This window comes from Rhincodon typus, chromosome 29 (assembly GCF_021869965.1).
Source record: "Rhincodon typus isolate 14 chromosome 29, sRhiTyp1.1, whole genome shotgun sequence".
NCBI lineage: Eukaryota > Metazoa > Chordata > Chondrichthyes > Orectolobiformes > Rhincodontidae > Rhincodon > Rhincodon typus.
The window spans coordinates 38,360,342-38,383,716 of NC_063360.1; the positions used below are offsets into that span (position 1 = coordinate 38,360,342).

At 40.5% G+C, this 23,375-nt stretch overlaps 1 protein-coding gene across 1 annotated transcript in view; it reads right to left on the minus strand.

The window, feature by feature from the left end:
* The window catches only part of ell (elongation factor RNA polymerase II), a 139,708-nt gene that overhangs the window by 42,983 nt on the left and 73,350 nt on the right, over positions 1–23,375 (minus strand). The window contains exons 3-4 of the mRNA XM_048614073.1: positions 13,897–14,018; positions 1,641–1,804 (exon numbers count right to left, since the gene is read on the minus strand). Coding sequence (XP_048470030.1) covers positions 1,641–1,804; positions 13,897–14,018 — 286 coding nt within the window. The remainder of the gene's footprint in view (positions 1–1,640; positions 1,805–13,896; positions 14,019–23,375) is intronic.

Here is a 23,375-nt window from a genome sequence, read left to right on the forward strand (position 1 = left end):
AAGACAGGGCACTGAAGCTACAGTTAAATTAAGCGTTATAAATGTGAGTATTGTTAAGGGGCTGTTTATGGGATTAATGGGATTGTATTTTACTGTATGTTCTGAAATCTTTAAATTCTTTAAATCTTTAAACTTGTGTTTTGTTGTTAAAACTAAATCTGCAGTATTGAATGCTTATGTTTCAGTGATAGACTATTTTGATAAAATTTTAAAAAAAATCAAAACAATCAATCATGCCAGACTTCAATCTGGGATCTGACTTGTTCAGTAACAGCATCAGCTGGAATCATAACATGGCTCGGAGACAAATTTGTTTGATATCCTTCTTGCGGAGACCACTGGGATGCTTTAATATCTTAAAGTAGTTATATAAATGGGAGTCATTGCTGGAATTACACACAAAGCTCAGGAATAATAAGAAGAAAGATTGGGTACTCAAATTGAGTGAACGGCTGAGAACCGATAGCCTTGTATGTTTGTATTTACTTTTATTTACATTGGTGTTTAACATTAGTGTAAACTGTAATGAGACATGGAGTTCTGCTGTTATGTGTAACAGACTGTCACAGCTCATTCTCCAAATGTCACTCAACGTTGAGCCAAATCATTAACAAGAGAACATTTTGATCTGTAACTGTAAACAGTCAGATCCAGTTACACATGGAGCCACACAAGTGCGAAGGTGTTAAAAGGCTGCAACACTAAAGAGTTTGAAGGAAGTCAAACCACAAAGGAAAGACTGACTGGAAACTGTCCCACAACGACACCATATTCCACTCCTATAAACTTCACTGAGTTTCTGCCAACTGCACTGAAACAAGTTCTAGTTAACTGCGTTTACTCTGGGGCAGTGATCAATCTTCTCCCTGTACTTGTACTGGGATTCACGAGATCTTCTAATTGGGGCCTTAGGAAGCTGTCCTGGGAGGTAATTGATAGAATCATGCAGACTCAGAAGAACTTCTGGGAATTAGTAGATGCACTACATATTGGGGCTAGGTCTCAGGAAAAGTTCTTGGAGCTGTGGGGTCTCAGCAGAATCCCGATCTCTTCGCACTGCCCATATCAAACACTCTCAGGGATATAGAAGGAGCTAAACACAAAATTAAGTACTCCCTAAACTTTTCTTACAATGTACATCAACCTATACTAAAATAGCCAAAGAATGGCAGATACTGGAAATCAGAAGCAAAAACAAACTGCTGGAAAAATTCAGCAGGTCTGGCAGCATCTGTGGAGAGAAAAGAAGAGTTAATGTTTCGGGTCTAGTTCTGAAGAAAGGTCACTGGGTCCAAAACATGAACTCTGCTTTTTCTCCACAGATGCTGCCAGACCGGCTGAGTTTTTCCAGCAATTTCTGTTTTTGTTCCATCAGCCTAAGTTCGGAAAAGCATTAGTTACTACACCACTGAATTTTATTTTCCTTAAATTTACCATCTTAATGAGAGGTGAAATATTTAAAATTAAGTTGCATTGTCATCACCGTCAATAAGTCTAGTTCGGTGTTCTGGTCACACCATTCACACACTTTTGAGAGAAATTGCAATGGATGGCCCAGAAATTAGTCAGTCATAAAACTGTACAGTGGATCAGGAGAGTCATTGACTAGAATGCCACTAGTAGGCTCAGGATTTTCATACCTCTATATCGGCCTCCGGGTTTAATAACTATCGCGCCACGGCTTCGAGTCTCCTCCTCTGCTTGAGTCATACGCTCCCTGGTCATTTGGTAGGAGTCATCTGTCGCGCACACAGTGATTTTGTCCTGGATGCCTCCAAGACAGTCTAACAGCACACTACCAAAGCTATCGGAAAACAAACAAAGATGACATTCAATTAGAAAGCGTTTTAAATATGAAAGGTAAACACAGGAAGAAAACCATATCACATTACATAACCTGGAAGAAACTACCATGAAAGTTCTTATGGATTTATCCAGAGGGTATCAAAGCCATGAAGAACAAGAGGAGTAAATTCAATGCTGAACAGATGCTGTCTTAGCCCACAGTAAAACCTCTAAAACAGAGAGACAGTGGTGTTAGCCGCTTGTAAAACGGCACAAGGAAAAGCGGGGACACCAGCTTCTGAAATAGTTACAGCGTGCACAGGGACAAGTTTCTACAAAGCATGAGAGAACAGGGACAGTACCTTCTACAGCAGCACAAGTGAACATGGGGAGGCAGCTTCATAAACAGCAGGAAAAGCAGCTTTTTATACAGAGCATGAAAGTGGGGACAGCAGCTTTATAAAAAGTGCAAGTGAGTCTGTGAACAATAATTTTATAAAGAACAGGATAGAATGGATAAAGCAGCTTCTTTTTTATTTATTCACAGGATACAGACGTTGCTGGCTGGGCCAGCATTCCTAGTTGGTGTTGAGCTCTCTTATTATTGCAGTGCATTTGGTGCCTACAATGCTGTTAGGAAGAGCATTCGCAGATTTTGAACCAACAACACTGAAAGAACAGAGAAAAATTTCCAAGTCAGGATGGTTAGTGTCTTGGAGGGGAACTTGTAGATGGTGGCATTCCCATGTATCTGCTGCCCTTTTCCTTCTAGATGGTAGTGGCTAAGAGTTTGGAAGGCACTGTAGAAGGTGAATTTCTTTCTGCAGTGCATCTTGAAGATAATACACTGTTGTACTGAGTATTCGTGGTGGTAAGAGTGAATTTGATGCCAATCAAGTGGGCTGCTTTGTCCTCAATGGTGTTAAGCTTCTGTGCGTTGTTGGAACTGCATGAGGGCAAGTGGTGACCATTCCATCACACTCCTGACTTATGCCTTGCAGATGGTGGACAGGCTTTTTTCTCCCCCTATTCATTCACGGGATGAGGGCATCACTGGCTAGGCCAACATTTATTACCTATCTCTAATTACCCAGAGGACAGTTAGAAGTCAACTGCATTGCTGAGAGTCTGGAGTTACATGTAGACCAGACCAAGTAAGGATGGCAATTTCCTTCCCAGAAGGACATTAGTGAACCAGGAACAAAAACAGAAGTTGCTGGAAAAGCCCAGCAGGTTTGGCAGCATCCGTGAAGAAAAAAAATCAGTTAACGTTTCAGGTCCAGTGATCCTTCCTCTGACATTCGTGAACCAGTTGGGCTTTTCCAACAATCGAAAATTGATTCATGGTTGTCATTAGACTCTTAATTCCAGGCTTTTATTGAATTCAAATTCCACCATCTGCTGTGGCAGGATTCAAGCATCCAATGATAATACCACTAGGAATGTCACCTCCACTGCTGTGCAGAATGAAGGGAGTTACTCATTGCAGGAGGCCTTGCTCCTGATCTGCTCTTTAGCTACAGTATTTATACGACTAATCCAGTTCAAATTCCTGTCAATTGCAGCCTGCAAGATGTTGACAGTGGGGAATTCATCTCGGAATTGGCAAAGATGGCAGCAGTCTGAGCTCCTGGTCTGGGACTCATTTGCTTTTTGATTTTTCTTCCTTCTTTTGCTCTTTTTCTTTCTTTCCTCTATAAAAGCCTTTATCAGTGTCTTCAGCAAGATGAGAGTGGGCATGGCCTTCCATGAGCATCGGCAGCAGCAAAACGTGCATGTGTTGGGGAGTGGGGTCAGGGAGTGGTGGTGAACCCAGCAGGGAGGGGGAGAGCGAGCCTGTGATGTCAGCAAGGCAGGCCCAATGAAGTGATGGCCCAAGGGCACAGTGGCAACATCAACCGCGGCGACAGTCTCCAATGTTAGTGTGCTTAGTGCAGGCGATGGTGAAGGTGAATCTACCCAGTGGTTAAAGATGGCACCTGAGGATCAGTGACTTCAACATTAGTTGGTCTGGCAAGCCAGTGGTGATTCTGAGCCAGCTCAAAACTCATATGTAGAAGGACTTCTCTAAGCTGTATCTTTCCATTTTCTCTTATTCTTTAACTATCAAAATGGCACCAGATGAAAGCTTTTCACTGGATTGAATCATATTTCACTGTAAAATACTGGTGACAATAAACGATTCATTCAGTGATAGAAATGTCATTGAATGTCAGAGGCGATGATTAGATTCTTGTTTTGTTCAGTACAGTCATTGCTTAGCGTTTGTGTGACATGAATGTTACTTGGCACTTGTCACTCCAAGCCGTGATATTGTCCAGGTCCTTCTAAATTTGGACACGGACTGCTTCTCAAGTAGCCTGACAGCATGTGGGAAAAGCAGCTTTAAGGAGCAGAGCTGCATGAGAAGTGGCAGCAGGAGGTAAAAGTGGAGCAGAGATCCTCTTCAACCTGCTTCGATTTGTTCGAGCTTAAGTGTGATGTCACAGGAAAATAGGTAGGTAATTGGTGGGTGTTTCATACAATACCGAAGATGCTATTCAGCCCATCAAGTCTGTACTGCCAAAACAATACTAAACCTATTCTAGTCCCTTTTTTCAAATTCATTCACGGGATGGGGGCGTCACTGGCAAGGCCAGCATTTATTGCCCACCCCTAATTGCCCAGAGGACAGTTAAGAGTCAGCCACATTGGTGTGGGTCTGGAGTCACATGTAGGCCAGACCAGGTAAGAATAACAGTTTCCTTCCCTAAAGGACATGAGTGAACCAGATAGGTTTCCCCGACAATCAGCAGTGTATTCATGGTCATCATCAGACTCTTAAATTCCAGATAGTTATTGAATTCAAATTCGACCATCTGCTGTGACAGGATTTGAACCCAGGTCCCCAGAACATTACCTGGGTCTCTGGATTAACAGTCCAGCGAAAATACCACTAGGTTTACAGCTTTGAATGTTGTGACATTTCAGGTACTCATCCAAGTACTTTATTAAAAGATTGTGAGGCTTCCACCTCAACTACCCTCCCAGGCAGTGCATTCCAAATCTCCTACCATCTAGGTGGAAATCACTGTCCTCAAATTTCCTCTAAACCTCCTGCCTTCCACCTTACCTGCATGTCCCCTTGTTACTGATTGTTCAACTAAGGGAACAGCTGCTTTCTACTTACCCTGTCTGTGACCCTCAATCATGTACACCACTATCAGGTCCCCTCATTCATCTCTGCTCCAAAGACAACTTGAGCATATCCAAAGATAACACAGTGTGGAGCTGGAGAAGTACAGCAGGCCAGGCAGCATCAGAGGAACAGGAAAGTTGATGTTTTGGGTCGCGACCCTTGTAAATTATCCACTTTGGTACAAAGAAATGATATGCAAAGTATTTCTGAATTGCTGAGAGGGTGGTAAGTACAGGGATGGAAAGTGTAGATGTGCAAAGGGATTTGTATGTCCTTGTCAATGCATCACTGAAGACTAACGTGAAGGTGCAGTGAGCTCTTGTGATAAAGGATAATGTTCTATTAGCCTTACTAAGAGAATAAGAGGACAGGAGGAATGAAATCTTGCTTCAACTCTTTAGGAGCTTGGTTAGAGCACATGCAGTACTGTTCCTATGTTTTGATGAGGGATTACAAATAGCTTGGGGTTAATTAAAAAGGCAACCATAAAAGTAATAATCGCTAGATCACAACATGAACCACATGCAAACTGACATAGGGCAAAAATTATTACTGGTAAATATCTAGCTTAAAGATTGACATGGGAGAAACGTGTTCCATTTCACGAACTACTGGCAGCAGTATTAGGAAAAGAGAACTGTTTTACTGAGACAGGTTTCATTTGAACCCATGTTGGAAGCAGTGATCTAACAAACTATTTAACTCAGATTGCAGATAGGGTTTTAAACTAATTAGTGAGGAGGAGGGTTTAATTTAAGAGGTTTAAAAATATCAAAGAAATGAAAAAGCAGAGGTGCAAGGTAGTTTTTTTTTATTCTATTCACAGGATGTGGGGGTTTCTGGCTAGGTCAGCATTTATTGTTCATCCCTAATTGCCCAGAGGCAATTTTATATCAACCACATTGCTATGGATCTGGAGCCACGTATAGTCTGAACCAAGTAAGGATAGCAGTTTCCTTTCCTGAATAACATTAGTGAACCAGATGGGATTTTCCCAACAATTAATAACAATTTCATTGCCATTGTTCGACCCTTAGTCCCAGATTCTTTTAAATTTAAATTTCTCCATTTGCCACGTTCATCTTCCAGAGAGGACTTAATGTCTGGAATTCTCTACTCCAGAGAGTTGGAGAGAAGAGTAGATCACAGTATTCAAAGAGATAGATAGATAATTGTTTAAGATATCATGAAGTTGAAGTCTATGATGAACTGGCATGAAATGAATTAAGGCCTGGAGTAAATCAGCTACGAGCTTAGTCAATCAACGGCCTGAACGGCTTTCTCCTACATCTATTTTTTTGATGTCCTTCCTCCCGCTCAAAAAACACAGTACTGATTGCAGAATCATTCTGGGGGAATTGATGGCTCAAACCTGCAACTGTCACGACATAATTCCTTAACTAATCACAGTATAATTTAGACAAACGTGAGGTTATTCACTTCAGAAGCAAAAACAAGAGGGCAGATTACTACGTAAATGGCTGTAAATTGAGAGAGAGGAGTGTGCAGGGGGCCTGGGCATCCTTGTGCACCAGTCGCTGAAGGTCAGCATGCAGGTGCAGCAGGTGGTAAAGAAGGTAAATGGTATGTTGGCCTTCATTGCGAGGGGTTTTGAGTACAGGAGCAGGGATGTGTTGTTGCAGTTATACAGGGCCATGGTGAGGCCACACCTGGAATATTGCGTGCAGTTTTGGTCTCCTTTTTTAAGGATGCTCTTGAGGGAGTGCAGTGAAGGTTTACCAGGCTGATTCCAGGGATGGCGGGTATGACATATAAGGAGAGGTTGACCAAGTTAGGATAGCTTTCGCTGGAGTTCAGACAAATGAGGGGGGACCTCAGGGAGACTTATAAGCCAAATGGCCTTCTCATGCTCCTATCTTCTATGTTTCTATGTTCAATACCCTACGTAGAGCCCATTCCAAGCAATCTTCACATCATTTCAGTAATCTATCAGGTAGTTGTCATGGTGGACAAGATGCGAAAATAACAGGGCTACCCAATGAGTTAAATGCAACCATATATATGGAAACCAAAAGAAATGCGGATGCTGTAAATCAGGAACAAAAACAAAGTTGCTGGAAAAGGTCAGCAGGTCTGGCAGCATCTGTGAAGGAGAAAGAGTTAACGTTTCGGGTCCGGTGACTCTTCCCCAGAATATATATATGGATTCTGTACATCAAAACCACATACAGGTTAATCAAGCTGCAATAATGCACATACAGCATTGACAGAATGAAGAAATTGATCAACTGTTAAAGATAGTTCCAAATAGCAAAAAGGAAGTGACGTCCTTTTGTCTCTAAGCAGATGTAGAACGTCAGTTTAACTGTTCTTTCCCAGTTCTGAACCAAACCTCATTCTATGCTGAGCCCTTTGCTTGGATGAGAGCTGCAGAGCAAGGTGTTCGCCTATGGATGAGACTTAAATCAAGGCCCCAGCTGCACTGTATTCAGAAGATGGCATGGTGCGGTTGTGTTCAAATGAACAAACATTCTTCCCTCAACCAACATAGTCAGGAAACATGTTAACCAATCATTCACTTTAATTAATAGCCAAACAGTTTGAGAATGCCGTTAAGGAACTTTCTATATCACCTTAAATCATTCAGCGAATTTTACGTATTGGAATTAAAGCTGAGTTTTCAGTGAGGAATCATACGTAGAATCATGACAATGCTCAAATCAGCTATTACATAATGAAAAAACATGGCTGGTTTTGGTTTAACACATTTCTCAGAGGGCAGTGCACAAAAGAGGGAATAGTTTGTCAACGTAAGAAATGGTGCAGATCTGTCCTTGGAATTCCAGCTATGAACTGCTTGAGACTTTGCCAAGGTTAGAGCACACAAAAACAGCGTGTGATTTTCAACACTCACTGCAAAACTATTAAGTAACTTTTTTAAAAAAAAAGCCCGACAGCCAATTCCCACACCATTTCCAATAGGAAAATACTTTTAGCTCTTGCCAATACATTATAGATTATAATTATGAGACACATTAGACGTTACAATCATCTGCCAATGCCAAAATCTGAACATTGCTGGCATCCACACGAATGGGGTTATCAACGGATGAGGCACCTTTATATTTTGGATCCCACTCCCCAGGTGTTGATCTGTTTCAATCCAGAAGAGATTGAGATTACTGTCTTGGTTTTAAAAAAAAAAAATCACATCCCAGCATGCAACACAGCAGTACCTCCGACAATATAGAATTCCACCCAAGGGGATGTCCAGAGCTCAGCAATGAGGTCAGTCAAGGATGTTAAAGAGCATGGTCTGAAATGACAGCAGTGATTGCGTGCACTCTTTCCCTCTGCAACCTCCCACGATACACCCAATTTTTCTGCACTTGCCATATTCTCCTTCTTTCAAAAGGAAAGATTATGAAACTCTAATTAGAGGCTCAAAGTCCCATGTAAGCAATACCTGCAATATTTCACACAAATGGTTAACACAACAATCAAATATATGGAGTACTTTAACATCTGTATAGTTCACTGCTCCCTTCTGTAAAAGGCACTGCACTGCAGTAATACAACCACTTCTCACAATAATCTGCCCTTGAAGGATCAGGCAACCACGTGTGGTCCTAGGCAGGATCATCAGGACTGGATAAACAACCTTTCATTTTGATCAACTTAACTGTCCAGCTGGGGTTTCAGTGACCTAGATTCTGGACACACTTCGGCATTCTTCACATAAGAGTCTATTTGGGGAAAATGAGAGGTCTTGAGACTTTGGATGTTGCATTCTCCTTTTTCCTTTTGCAGTGTGGGGTCAATTCCTAACTGTCAATTTGAATGGCGAAAGGGAGTGATGATAAAGAAATGTCAGTCAGTAACATATATGAAGTATTTGACAAGAGGGAAAACAGGAGGCCTGTTTATAAAATTAACAATATTAAGCGAAGTTAAGAAAATTGGTCAAAATTCAGAAAACAGAGAGCAGTGATTAACAGATGTTTTTAGACCAGTGGAATTTCAACAGCAGCTTTCAAGAGGTCAACGTTAATAAATGATCTGAACTTGGGTAAAAACAAAAAAAAAAAGCAGAACTAATTTAGCTATGAAGAGAATTTCAGGCAATTTCAAGAGAAAAGAATAACTAGGTTTAGCCAATGTCGGGCGAAGCTTAATTTTATGAAATATAATTCAATGGATTTGGGAGAAAGATTAAGCAAGGAAGAAATGCGTGAAAAGGTATGTCTTTACAAGGAGTAGACAGACTTGGTACTCAAATAGAAGTTTCAAAAAGTGCAAGGCACAAATTGATAAAACAGTATAAAAGACAGATTGTGGGATGCTGGGATTAGTAAGGTATGGAAATAATGATAAAGCTAAACCTTTGTAAATCATTGATCAGTGATTACAGTAATGTGTCAAGTTTTCAAAGTATTACTTGAGGAATGATTTCAATGCCATGGAAATAATTTTGAAGAGACCCACTATGATTGTTCCATAGCTGGGGAAGTATTATTACATGGAGAAGCTGGAGAAATTGGCACTCTATTTATTAGAATACAAATAATTAGCCAAATTAAGGATTCATTTGCAACATGCCAGACTGCTGATACCTAGTGTTCCACACATGTGCATAATATTAAGACAATTATTAAATTTTGAAAGAAAAATTGTACTTTGTTCCACATTTCATTTATATCACTAAAATATTATCACAATATGCCATTGTTAAAAGTGTTTGTTTAATTGGTATTTGTGACTAACGTATCACCAATTATTGCCTATTGTGCATGTGCACAATATTAAGCCAAATTTTAAATTTTTACATAAAAGCTGCACTTTGTTTTACATTTTATTTCTGTGACTCCGTATATGCATTCATTAAAAGTGTCACTAATTGGTATCTATAAATATTTGTAATATTTGTAATATTTACAAATGCTAATGCACATCCTCCTTGGTGTCTGCAAGCACAGCCATGAAATTGTGACTGATCTATATCGTCACACTACTCATCAGAACTGAAAAGCAGCATAGCTGGTTTGACTACACTTTTGTGTACTATATACAGTGTTAGCATAGCAGTGCGTCACATTTGTGGGATCAGAATATCATGAGTTAAAACAACTTTCTGCTGAACAGGAGTAATTCATGGAGTTGGACTAAGGAACGAATGGGGAGTTGAAGGATTATTCAACAATGTCTAATGGTCTGGGAGGTGTTGATCTGGTCACTGATTATAATAATAATCTTCCTTACTTTATGTTGTTATTGCAAAACTGCTTCATGGGTCTTGTATGCATGAAATGTAGAATCAGAAGTAGAAACCGTATATTGAGTTTGTTACAATTGTACTGGATTGTAGAGCAAGATATACCCGAATTTCCATAGTCAACTGTGAGCTCAAAAAGAATCATACAGTACAGTCATACAAGAACTGTGCGATACAATTTGCCAGAGTACTCATTTTGGATTATGTAATATGAGCATGCTAAAGATCTGATTCTACAGGTGTTCCAACTGACGTATGTGCTCTCTCAAATTTGGGTAATGATTTGAATTAGTAATGATTTGAAATAAACACTTTCCTGACTTCCATATTACTAAAAGGATGTGAAGTACTGGAGAAGGAAGGTTCAGAAACAATGATACAAGACTGAGGGATAAGAGTTCTTGTGGCACAATGGTAGTGTCTGTACCTCTGGGCCAGAAGGCCTAAGTTCAAGACCCAGCTGCTCCAATCATGTGTCATAACATGTCCAAGAGGTGGATTAAAAAAGAAAACAAAGGGATATACCTATCAGAAACATTGGACATGCTAAGGCTTTTATCCTTAGAAAGCAGAAGACTGATGGATGACTTGAAACAGACCGAAAATATGAACAGGGATTGTTACGGTAGATGGGAAAAAGTTTCTAACTGTAGGAGAGTCCAACAGCAGGAGTCTATAAACAGAAGGTGGCCACTAATAAATCCAATACCAAATTCAGGAGAAAGGTCTTTACCCAGAGAGTGGAAAAAAAATGGAAATCACATGGAGTGATTGAGGTGGATAGCCCTGATACTTTAAAGGGGAAGCATGGGAATGAGGGAATACTGATGAATTAAAATGCATTCATTTCAATCTAAGAGGCCTGACAGGTAAGGCAGATGAACTCAAGCAATAGTTGGGAACATGGGACTGGAATGTCATAGCTATTGCAGCTACATGGCTGAGGGAAGGACCAGACTGGCAGCTCAATGTTTTGGGGCACAGATGTTTTGGAAGGAGAGAAGGGGAGGCAAGAGAGGAGGGGGAGTGGCGTTTTTGAAACGGGAAAACATCACGGCAATATTTAGGATATTCCTGAGGGGTCGTCCAGTGAAGTTATATGGGCGGAACTGAGAAATAAGAAGGGGGGATCACTTTGATGGGATCATAATATAGGTCCGACAACAGTCAACAGGAAATTGAGCAGCAAATATGTAGAGATATTACAGCTATCTGTAATAATAATAGGGTTTAATCGTAGGGCATTTTAACTTTCCTGACATTGACTGGGACAGCTATAGTGTTAACAGCTTCGATGAGAAGAAATTTGTTAAGTGCATTCAAGAAAATGCTCTCACTCAATACATAGAAGGCATTACAAGGGGCAAAACTTGACCTCCTCTTGGAAAATAAGGCAGGGCAACTGATTGGTGTGTTAGTGTTAATTGTATTAGCTTAAAAATAGTTATGGAAAAGGATAGACCTGGTCTACAAGTTAAAGTTCTAAACTGGGGCAAGGCCAATTTTGATTGTATTAGACAGGAACCTTCAAAAGGTGGTTGGGGAAGGCTGTTCGCAGGTAAAGGGATGTCTGGCAAGCGAGAGGCTTTCAAAAGCAAGATTATGAGAGTTCAGGGCCAGCATGTTCCTGTTAGTGTGAAGGGCAAGGCTGGAAGGAGTAGGGAACACTGGATGACTACAGATATTGAGGCTCTGGCCAGAAGAAGGAGGCATGTGTCAGGTACAGGCAGCTGGGATCAAGTGAATCCTTGAGGAGTACAGAGGATGTAAGGGTACACTTAAGGGAAATCAGGAGGGCAGAAAGGAGACTGACACTGCTTTGGCAGATAAGTTTAAGGAGAATCCAAAGAGATTCTACAAGTATATTAAGGGCAAAAGAGTAACTAGGGAGGGAATAGGACCCTTTAAAGACCAACAAGGCCATCTATTTGTGGAACCACAGGAGATGGGTGAAATCCTAAATGAATATTTTGCGCCAGTATTTATGGTGGAGAAGGACATGGAACCTAGGGAAATAAACAGTGATGTCTTGAAAAGTATCCACATTACAGAAGAGGTGGTGCTGGAGGTCTTAACAAGTATAAAGGTAGATAAAGCCCTGGGACCTGATCAAGTGTAGCCCAGGACATTATGGGAAGTTAGGGAAGAAATTGTGGGGCCCCTAACAGAGATATTTGTATCATTAACAGCCATGGATGAGGTGCTAGAAGACTGGAGGGTGGCTAATGTTGAGCCATTATTTAAGAAAGGCTGTAAGGGAAAGCCAGGGATTTACAGTGGTGAGCCTGACATCAGTGGTGGGAAGGTTGTTGGAGGGCATTCTGAAAGCCAGGATTTACATGCATATGGGAAGGCAAGGGATAGTCAACATGGCTTTGTGCATAGGAAATCGTGCCTCACAGACTCAACTGAGTTTTTTGAAGAGGTGACCAAGAAGATAAATGAAGACAGATCAGGTGGTGTTGTCTACATGGACTTTAACAAGGTCTTCAATGAGGTTCCGCCTGGTAGACTGATTAGTTAGGTTAGATCATATGGGATCCAGGCAGCGCTAGCCAACTGGATACAAAATTAGCTTGGCGGTAGGAAACAGAGGGTGCTGGGTCCCCTGTTGTTCATCATTTATATAAACACAGTTTGGATGAGAATATAGGAAACACGGTTAGTAAGTTTGCAAATGACATCAAATTTGATGGCATAGTGGACATTGAAGAAGGTTATTTAAGAGAACAGGGGATCTTGATCAACTGCGTCAGCAAGCCGAGGAATGGCAGATGGATTTTAATTCAGATAAATGTGAGGCGTTACATTTTTCTAAGACAAACCAGGGCAGCACTTACACAGTTAAGGGTAGGGCCCTGGGGAGTGCTGTCGAACAGTGACTTAAGGATGCAGGTAGTTCCTTGAAAGTGGCATTACATGTAGATAGGGTGGTGAAGGTGGAGTTAGGCTTCTGTGATCAGAGCATTGAGTACAGGAGTTGGTACATCATGTTACGGCTGCACAAGACATTAGTAAGACTACATTTGCAATACTGCGTCAATTCTGGTCAGCCTGCTATAGAAAAGATGTTATTAACCTGGAAAGGGTGCAAAAAAGATTTGCAAGGATGTTATCGAGACTAGAAGGTTTGAGTTATAAGGAAAGGCTGGATGGGTTGGGACTTTTCTCCCCTGGATGGATGACAGAGGTTTATAAAATCATGAGGACTATAGACAAGATGAATAGCATAGGCTGGGGTATAGGTTTAAAGTAAGAGGGAAAAGATTTAAAAAGGGACCCAAGGGGCAAATTTTCCACACAGACGCTGGGCCGTATATTGAACAGGCTGCCGGGGAAGTGGTAGAGACGGGTACAATTACAACATTTAAATGACATTTGGACAGGCAAGGTTTGGAGGGATACAGGCCAAACAGAGGCAAAAGGGACTAGATCAGTTTAGGAAACCTGGTCGGCATGGATGAGTTGGGCCAAAGGGTCCGTTTCCTGCCTGTAGGACTCTATGGCTCTAAATAAACATGAGGGAGAAAAGATTAAGAGGATATACTGATAAAGTGAGATGAAATGAAGCAGGAGGCCGCGTTTGTGCAGCGTTATCATTGGCACAGCCTATTTGAGAAAAACGCCTGGCTCTGTTCTATACATTTGAGATAAGGCATAAAATGCTGTCTCAGGCACAATAGCAGAACCAGAAACTTACCGGGATTGATACTGCTGAATACAGTCAAAGCTACACTGGGGATTATCCCTGCCGACATTACAAAGGTAAAACGTGAATGTGCGCACTTCATTTGGGCAATCTGGCCTTGGAATGGTGATCCGCTGTTGGAGAGAAAACAAAAACAGCATTTTTGAAAAGTCTAAACCCAATACTTTTCAAAGACGTTCAACAAGTATTGAAATCCCTGAGTGTAGGTCGAACTAGAAAAATTCAAACGTTGTAAAATAAATAACTCAAGGCAACAATGGGAATAATGTAAAAAAAAAAGTCAGTCTCAGTTCAATTCGGAAAACTAATACCTCTGTTAGAAGTACATAGGCTCGGGTCTCTCTCCAAGGCCTAGTTTAAGCTGACTCTTTAGCCAGACTGAAGGACTGTTACGTTGTCAGAGATACTGTCAGATGAGACTGTATTTCCCCATTTAGGTACAGATAAAAGATTCCATGACACTACTTAGAAAGATACAGGAAATTTTCATGGTGACTGGGCCAACATTCCTACTTCAACCAAAAATACATGAATTGGTAATTTGCCCTATTGATTCCTGTTGTATCTAACTATACAGAAAAGGCCACCGTGATGAATTGTATGCAAGGTAATTTTTAAAAAATTTAACCTATTTTTCTGATCAACCTATTTAGCGATGTTATTAAACACCTCTGGAGCAGGTGGGGACTTGAAGCCAGGTCTCCCAGTTCAGGGGTAGGGATTCTACCTCTGCACCACAAGAACTGTATGCAAGGTACCCAGTAAAGTACAACACAAATCACATGTTTTTACTTGAACATCATATGAGACACTTACAGAATCATGGTGTGACTGATGGGAAAGCTTGAACAACTGCTATGTTACAACAGCTAGAGGACCATATGCTTTGTATTGAGTTAGAAGCTGCTACTCTTGCAGCAATTTTCATGTTACAGGCACTAGCCCATATTGGCACAAGGGGATCAGTGAAGGTTTCATTCCCATTTTATCCAACTCACAATCTGAGCCTTGCCAGCATTGGCAAACCTGAAATAAGCAATTTGAGTTTATTAAAGACATTGCTTAATTACAGAAACTGGTGGGAACATGAAGTTTGGGCAACATTTGGACGGAAAAACAGTTAACATTTCATGTCAGTGCCTGCTCGTCAGATCAGCTCCAGTAAATATGAGCTTGTATATTTTGGTAAGAGAAATTGGGAAGTCACCTTACTTGGAAGCTCAAGTCAACGTGGAGTAGAGGAACAATAGAACAAAGGAGTCTAGGAGTATAAAGACATCAATCACTAAAAAAATGCACTGTAGATTGCCAGGGCCATTAAAAAAAAAGCTTGAGGCTTTAATTCAGCAAAGATAGAACTGAAGCATTGGATGGCTATGCCAAACCTGCAATGAACCCTAGTTAAAACATATTTCACCTACTGTGTTCAGTTCTGCTCACCATATATCGTACAGAACATAGAGATGGTGGGGGGCAGCAAAACTTACAATGGTGACACCAAGAATATGTGGGAATAACACAGCAGGAAAAGATGGAGAAGCTAGATCTGTGTCTCTTGTAAAAAAGATGGCTGTGGGGTGACCTAATAAAAGTCCTTAAAGTTAAAATATGACAGAGTGGATACACAAAGAGCATAACTAGAAGTTATCAATATCAACACATGCCAGGAATCAGAAGAAACCTCATTACCCAAAGGTGGCAAGAATATAGAACTTGAAATCACAGAAGTGACTGAAGCAAATCATACAGACTCACTTAAGGGGAAACTAGACTAGCATTTGAGGGAGAAAGGAATAATGACATACTTAGATAAAAGAAAAACTGAAGGTAGCTCAAATGGACCATAAACTCTGGTATGCTCCGAATGGCCCATTCCTACGTCTTTCATGCTATGTAATCCTTTATGACCTGCTGACCATCACAGGCAGGCAGCACGCCATCACAGTGTGATTGCAAACTATCTGACAAGCCTTTCATCAATAACATCAGTAAAAAGAACAATTATCATTTTAACGAGCAAAGGGAGAGACTTGAATCCAAATGTGTGATTGAGTAGAGGTGTTATAGCAGTATGGTGGGTGGGCGAGCATGAAAGGAGAAGCGAGCAAGTGAGTGGACACGGTTGGTTCAGGCACAGTGCATGCACAGTTTCCACCACTAGCAATTGAGTCACCATTTCCAGGAATCTCCAATTCCACTGTTAATGTGTTTTCTGGACAGGATGTCACAAAGTATTTAAACTGCTACGTCATAACAACAGCTTGAAAAAAAATGGACTGAGGTCATTAATAAATTGCTTATTGCAGCAATAAGTAGGGTGAGCAGGAAAAACACTCCACCTTTAACTAATTCAAATATCAGGCATTGTTGCAACATAGTGCTCTCTGAACACAACTACGAGACTCCAGGAGGTTGAACTAATGGATTTAACAGAACCACCAACCTGTGAAAATAGACTTGCTACACTGTAAGCAGCCAGTTTTATTATCCTATGGCGATGAATCACAAAAGGGGTTAGTGCCTCAGAACAACCACTTGCTTTTATATAGCACCTTCAATGTTACAAAAGGTCATAAGTTTTCACAGGAACAATCAACAAATAAAATTTGACATAAAGCAACATATGACGGTAATTAAGGAGATGACAGAAGTTTGACCAGAAACACAGGTTTTAAAAAGCTTTATAAGGTAGGAGAGAGAGGAGGAAAAGTTTAGGGAAGGAAACTCAGAATTTGGGGCCTGGGTGGTTGAGGGCGTAGGTACAAGTGGAGGGGGCAATTAAAATTGCGATGAATAAAAGGCCACAACTGGAAGGGTGCAGAGATGCAGTATTGAACAATCAGTGTTGTGCAATCTATTAGCCAATACCAACATGTGGTAGCTTGGAATCTAGATGCTGTAATTCACATTTCCGATTAGTAAATAGTAAGTGACTAACAGACACGATTGTTTGACGTGATCTTGATATGCCTCCAGATGGTGAATACATGCAGACTTTAACCTTCCTGTATATTTATTGGGAAAATGATCAGTGAGAGAGCTTTTCAAATCAACGGAATGTTTTCATTCCTTGGATACAGAATGACAGAAAATGTCTGTTAACAAGATATAACAGGCTGAAGTAAATTTACCTCGATTATGTTTAGGCATTTTCTACTAAAATTAGTGCATGTGGTTAAAAAGGAGCCACCATAACCAAAACATATGCTCGAACAGTGATTTCTATGAGACAGTGTTTGGAAAACTGGGCAGAAACAAGGTATAAAGTACTGCAAAAGCCAAACAACACTAAACGCCAACATGACACAGTGATAAACTGCACCATTCACACAATAATTCTGCAAGGTATTTCACAGATGGGAGTGGAAATATGCCCATTGAGTAGTGAAAGAGAAACTTGGTTGAAGATACTGGGTTTGAGGCAGTATTTAAAAATGAAAAGAAGTGCTGCAAGAGACAGACTTTCATTCAAGGTTCTATTATGTTGGGATAAGGTGAATAGAAAGGATGGCAGTCAGCCAGACAGCAGCTTTCTCAACCACCTAGAACAAATGGGAATGGCTGAACATTCAACTATACAGGTAAGATCCCAGTTTTTTTCTCTGGCATGCGTGAAGATTTCTGCCGTATGATGATGTTAATGAGATTCATTAGTATCGCTAGTTTTGAGGAAAGACATATTGGCCAGGGATCATGGCCCCATGATCTCTGAAGAATGTTGGAAAACAAGTGCATATTGGGTTCAAGCACAACTGAATTTAATTTATAATTAAATTATAATGAAGCAGTGGTGCTCATTATTTACATATACAGTATGTGTTCAAGTAGGAACCTCAGAGCAATGGGGAAGCACCACTATCACTGCCTTTGGGAGATTCTCAAAATCCAGTGGCAACTGCTGTATCCTCTCCCGTGACAACTTGCCTACCATCATTGAGGCACTAACCACTCAAAGGCAGCTCCAGTGGGAAGGACATATCATTTATATGCCTGCCTCCAGACTCCTAATGCAAAAACTGTATTTAGGACTTGGTTATGACAGCAGAAACACTTTAAGGATGTCCGTGAAACAACTGATGAGAAGTGAAACACAGTCCCTGACTCGTGGGAGACCATGGTCTGTGACTGACCAAAATTGAAAAGATTTATTAAGGAAGGAACCAAACACACAGACTCTTTATTGACAACATATCAAAGCAAAGTTGAGGTATCAAAGAGAGGGTGCACAAGACTCCAAACAATGCATCCACCCGACTCTTCAAACACCAGCTGCCTTGCCTGCGGCAGTGTGTGTAGATCGCAGACATTGGGTTTATCATGCATTTCAGAGCCCATCAAACTGGAAGAGAAGCTAGCCAACCTCCACTGAGGGCTTGCCCAAAAACCCAGTCACACTTGAACAGTGCCTGTCAACATTGTCCAAGGGATTGAGAGATAAGAGAAAATGAAGGAAAATGGTCAAAGAATTTAAATAGAAGATGAAATCAGACAGAGTAATAAACTTCAACAATAGCAAATGACTTTGTCCAATGTCAACACTCTCCAGTATTTTAGTTACAGTTATAAACTTGTTTTATAGATAACAGAAAACAACAAATAGCCCTACAACTAGGAATTATAGCTGCATTACAGCCTAAGGAACTCCTTGTCAAAGATTGTGGCTACACTAGGCTGAAGATTTACATAAAGTTGACTTGCAGTTTAATAACACAAAGTGATTGTATGGAGTGCCTGACACTGACCTCTCAATGCCTGTCAGATACAGTCTTTGTTGTATAAATAAACATGAAGTCATTTGCGCACAAGTTCCTGAAAATTACAATGGGATGAATGATTGGTCAATCTGTTTTTGGTTCAGACATGAATGCTGGCTAGTCCTAAATGTGCTGTGGAATTTTTTTAACATCATCTTGAACTAATGGAACAGACAGATGCAGTCTCAGTTTAACTGAGGAGATTGTGGTCAAATTACAACAGGAAAAAATCCCAAGAATTGTAATTGAGACCACCTATAGATCCGCATGCACAAACAGCATCAGATAGCAAGGCAGAAATCTGAGGCAGACAGACTAAAAGAGACACACCATCATAAGGAAGAAAGCAGAATTAACGTGAGCAGCATTCTAAACTTAATAGTGTCAACAATTTCCAACAATTATCACATTCTTTTTTAATACTATCTTTGGTAATGGTTTTCCTTGTTACACCTTGTCAAGACTTCATCTTTCTCTTCTTTGATTATACCCAACCCTTTTACCATTGAATCATTCAGTACAATAGTAACTACACTTCAAAAATACTCAATTAGTTGTAACATGCTTTGGAACAACTCAACGTTGCAAAACACGCTATGCTAATGTAATTCTCTTTTACTTGGTCAGAAATCACATGACACCAGGTTATAATCCAAAAGATTTATTTTTCAAACATCGTGAGATTTCTGATCTCGTCCACCCCAGTTCAACACCCTGGCACCTCCGCATCATCTCTTTCTTGGGACTGCCTTTCATCTGAAGACCGATGTTTCTTTTTGGTCTTACTCTAGTCCCTTTCCCTGCCTCTGTATTTACCAGAACTTATTGTATTGTATGAGCTTATCAACCCAAATTGTTAAATCTGTTTCACAATTCTCAGATGCTGAAGCAGCTGCTGAACATTCCCAATATATTCTGTTTTATTTCTGCTGACTACATCTGCAGCAAGAGTTAGCAGCAAAATTGTATGGTAACAGAACTCAAGTGTCACTAGAATAGAGTAACAAAAAAAAATTTCTAAACGTCCACAAAAACAGTTCAAGAAGAATAAGATTTCTAATTTTTGTAAAAGTGACTAAATTCTGACAGCTTAAAGTGACATGAACACTCTGCGTTGCTCTGCGCACAAATGCAAATGCAGCATTTTACATTAACAGGCAGAAAACATAGGACACGAGAGCTTTAGGGACTGGAAAAAAGAACAGGTAAATCAACAGGAGGGATGTTCGTCAGATCGGGATGAAGATTTGGTGGGAAACTTAATAACTGCAGGAGAGGTGGGACACTTAAAACTGGTTCATCCAGTGGAAACATTAGGTCAGACCACAAGGTTAAAGGCACAATGTCCCTCAATTTTAACATTTCAATCAACCCACAAAAGTTAAATGAATATAGGCGAGGTGGGGAGAAGTCAGGCAATTCTGTGATTATAGTTGTGACTCCAGGATGGCACGTTGCCTCCAGGATGCCGCAGGAGAGCTGCAAGGCATTCTGAAGGACAGTCTCAACAGCCGGAGGTTGTGGTCCACGTTGGGATCGATAACATAGAAAGGAGAAATAAGATCCTGTAGGCAGACTTTAGGGAGTTAGGTAGGAAATTGAAAAGCAGGACTTCCAAAAGGTAATAATCTCCAGATTACTTATACTCTCCATTGCACGGCAGTGGACGATTGGAGGGATAAAGCAGATGAATATATAGCTGGAGAGATAGTGCTGGAGCAGGGCTTTAGGTTCCTGAGGCACTGTGCCTGTTCCTTTTTGGTGAGATACGTACAAGTTGGACAGGTTATATCTGAACTGGAACAGGTGGGATCAACATCCAAGCAGCAACATTTGCTGTAGCTGAAGTGGATTTCAACTGAATAGGCAGGGAGATGAGATCCAGACATAATTCAGAAGGTAGAGAAGCAGAAATTAAATTAGAAGTTAAAACAGAAGTGAAGACTTTAAAAGGCAGAAGAAACATAGGCCAGGAAAGAAAGAAATTAGTTTAACAAGGCTAAATGGAAAGTATTTTAATGCAAGGATGCAGAGGAATAAGATAGACAAGTTGAATGTACAGACAGGCATGAGGGAATAGGAAATCCTAAGTGAGAGAGAGACTTGGCAGAAAGATGGACAAAGCAGCAACTCAATATCGTTGGTCAAAGGGCATTCAGACAAAAGAGAGAGGAGAGAGAGGAGAGATAGAAGAGGGGAGGATCGCAATATTGATCCAGGAATTAATTATAAAACCGAAGAGATATGATATCTTGCAAGAACCATCAAATGAGGCCATATGAGTAGATGCAAAGAGATAAACATGCTGTTGGGGGTGTATAAACAATCAAGGAAAGATACAGGATTAAATATATAATCAAATTTCAAAGTAGTATAAGAATAACAAGGCTGTGAGAACTAGGGATTTTTAACTACCCAAATGTTAATTTCGATAGTTTTATTCTGCATGGGAGGGCAGGAACAAAAATTCTCAACTGCACCGAGGGGAATTTTTTTCACCAGTATGTAGAAAACCCAACAGGGCAGGGGCAATTCTGAACCTAATATTTAGAAAGGAGTCCACAGAGGTGGAAGGTTTAACGGTAGGGGATCATTTTGGAGATAGTGACCATAACTCTATTAGATTTGGATAGTTACAGAAAATGATAAGATACAATTTGGCCTAACTAGACTAGGAGCAGCTACCTGTTAATAAAACAGTCAGAGCATTGGAAGGCATTCAAAGGGAAAATAGTGAGATTGCCAGGCAAAGTGTAGGACCAAGACCGAAGAACTCTGGATGACAAGGAACATAAAGGTTAGTATTAAGAAAATGAAAAGCTATGCCACATAGTGAGGGCTCGCAATGCTAAGTGTGCAAGTGAAAGTGAGTGCGCTTGTGTGGTGGTGGTGGTGGTGGTGGTGGAGGAAGGGGTAAGAGAGAGAGCAGCATTTAAAGGAAATTGGGAAAACTGAGTGGGTGCATGAGAAAGCATTGACGGGTAGAATACAGGAAAGCCAAAAGTTTTTTTTTAAAATTAAGAGCAAGAAAATAACTAGAGCCCATTAAAGAAACCACAGTGGTAGCCTGTGTGTGGACACAATCCTCAAGTGAATGCTTCAAACACCATTGCAAAGTAAAGGATAACGTGGGTACAGACACAAGGGTGGAGGTCAATGAAATACTAGACAAAATTAACAGAGAGAGAAGGTTTAGCTGCCTTAAACGTGGAAAAATCTGCAGGCGCAGAAAAGGTGCATCTCAGGTAATTGAGTGAGGCAAGGGAGGAGAAGATATCATCGGCCCTAGCAATAATTTTCAGTTCCACTCTGGTCACAAGGAAGTTGCAGAGGACTGAAGGATTGCTAATGTTGCTCCATTATTTTAAAAAAAGGGGAAAAGGAATAGGTCAGGAAATTACAGGCTTGTCAGCCTCACTTTGGTGGTTGGGAAGTTATTAGAAAGAATTCTGACAGACAGAATGATACCCGCACTTGGAGAGGACACAGCCTTCTACCTGCTGGCTTAAATCTAACAGGGGAGATGAGGACAAATGTTTTCACCCAGAGTGTGCTGAGAGTCTGGAACTCTGCCTGAAAAGGTAGGTGAGTCAGGTGAAACAGAATCTCGTAAAATTTAAGCAGTATTTAGATATTCACTCGCATTGCCTCTAGGCCAAGAGCTGGGAAAGGGAATTAGTGGAGTAAGATTGTTAATCAACAAGCACCTCCTGTGCTGTAAACACCTGTCAGTATTTGATGAAAACTGCTGCATGAGACAGATTCACAACCTTTCAAGTCTTTGGAATGTCTGAAAGAGCGTTTGCATTAAATGAAGTGTTTGAAATTTAGACACTGTTGCATCTTGGGAAACAAAAACAGCTAGTTTGCACACACTTTGACAAAAGCACTGAAACCAAACACCAATGACTAGATTATCCATTTCAGTAACATTGATTTTGAGATAAATAGCCCAGAATACATTCCCTGTTCTTCAGATTGTCATGTAGGACCTTTCACATCAGCTAAGGGGTCAGATGGTTCAACATGTGATCTGAAAAACAGCACCAGTGGTAGTGATGCATTCCTTCGGTACCGGTATAGAAGTATTAGCTTAGATTCTGCGCTCGAATCTCTGGAGTGCTGACTCAAAGGCAAGTGTGCTATTGACCAAACTACTACTGGCAGCATTAAATAAGGATAATGAAAAACACTTCAAGACTTCTGGAAATGGGAGAAAATAAGAATACAAAAACTCAGTGCAGAACCTTGAATGTTCTTAATAAATAAGTCCCAAAGCATATTTCACAACATAAAAGCAATTGCATTTCCTCAACACCATTTCCAGGCATCACACTTTGATATATAATATGACTTCCCTTCCTCTTGCTGGGAAAGTTATTATAAGCTAGGAATGTTTCCAAGACCAGAAAGTAAGAAACAATCTAAGAGTTTCTGCAAAGCTATTAATCCATTACTCACTGCATGCACACAAAGCAAAACAAGAAACACAAAAAACACTTCTTATAAATCATAGAACTGTTACAACACAGGAAGTGGCAATATGGCCCATTATAACCAGCAGCTCAGCCACTCCTTTGCCTTTTCTCCACTTTATTTTTCTTTTCAGACATTGGATCTAATTTCCTTGTGAAAACAATGATTGAATCTGCCTTTACCACATTCTCAGAGAATACATTCCTAATCACATGCTACCTAAAAAAAGCTTCTCACCAT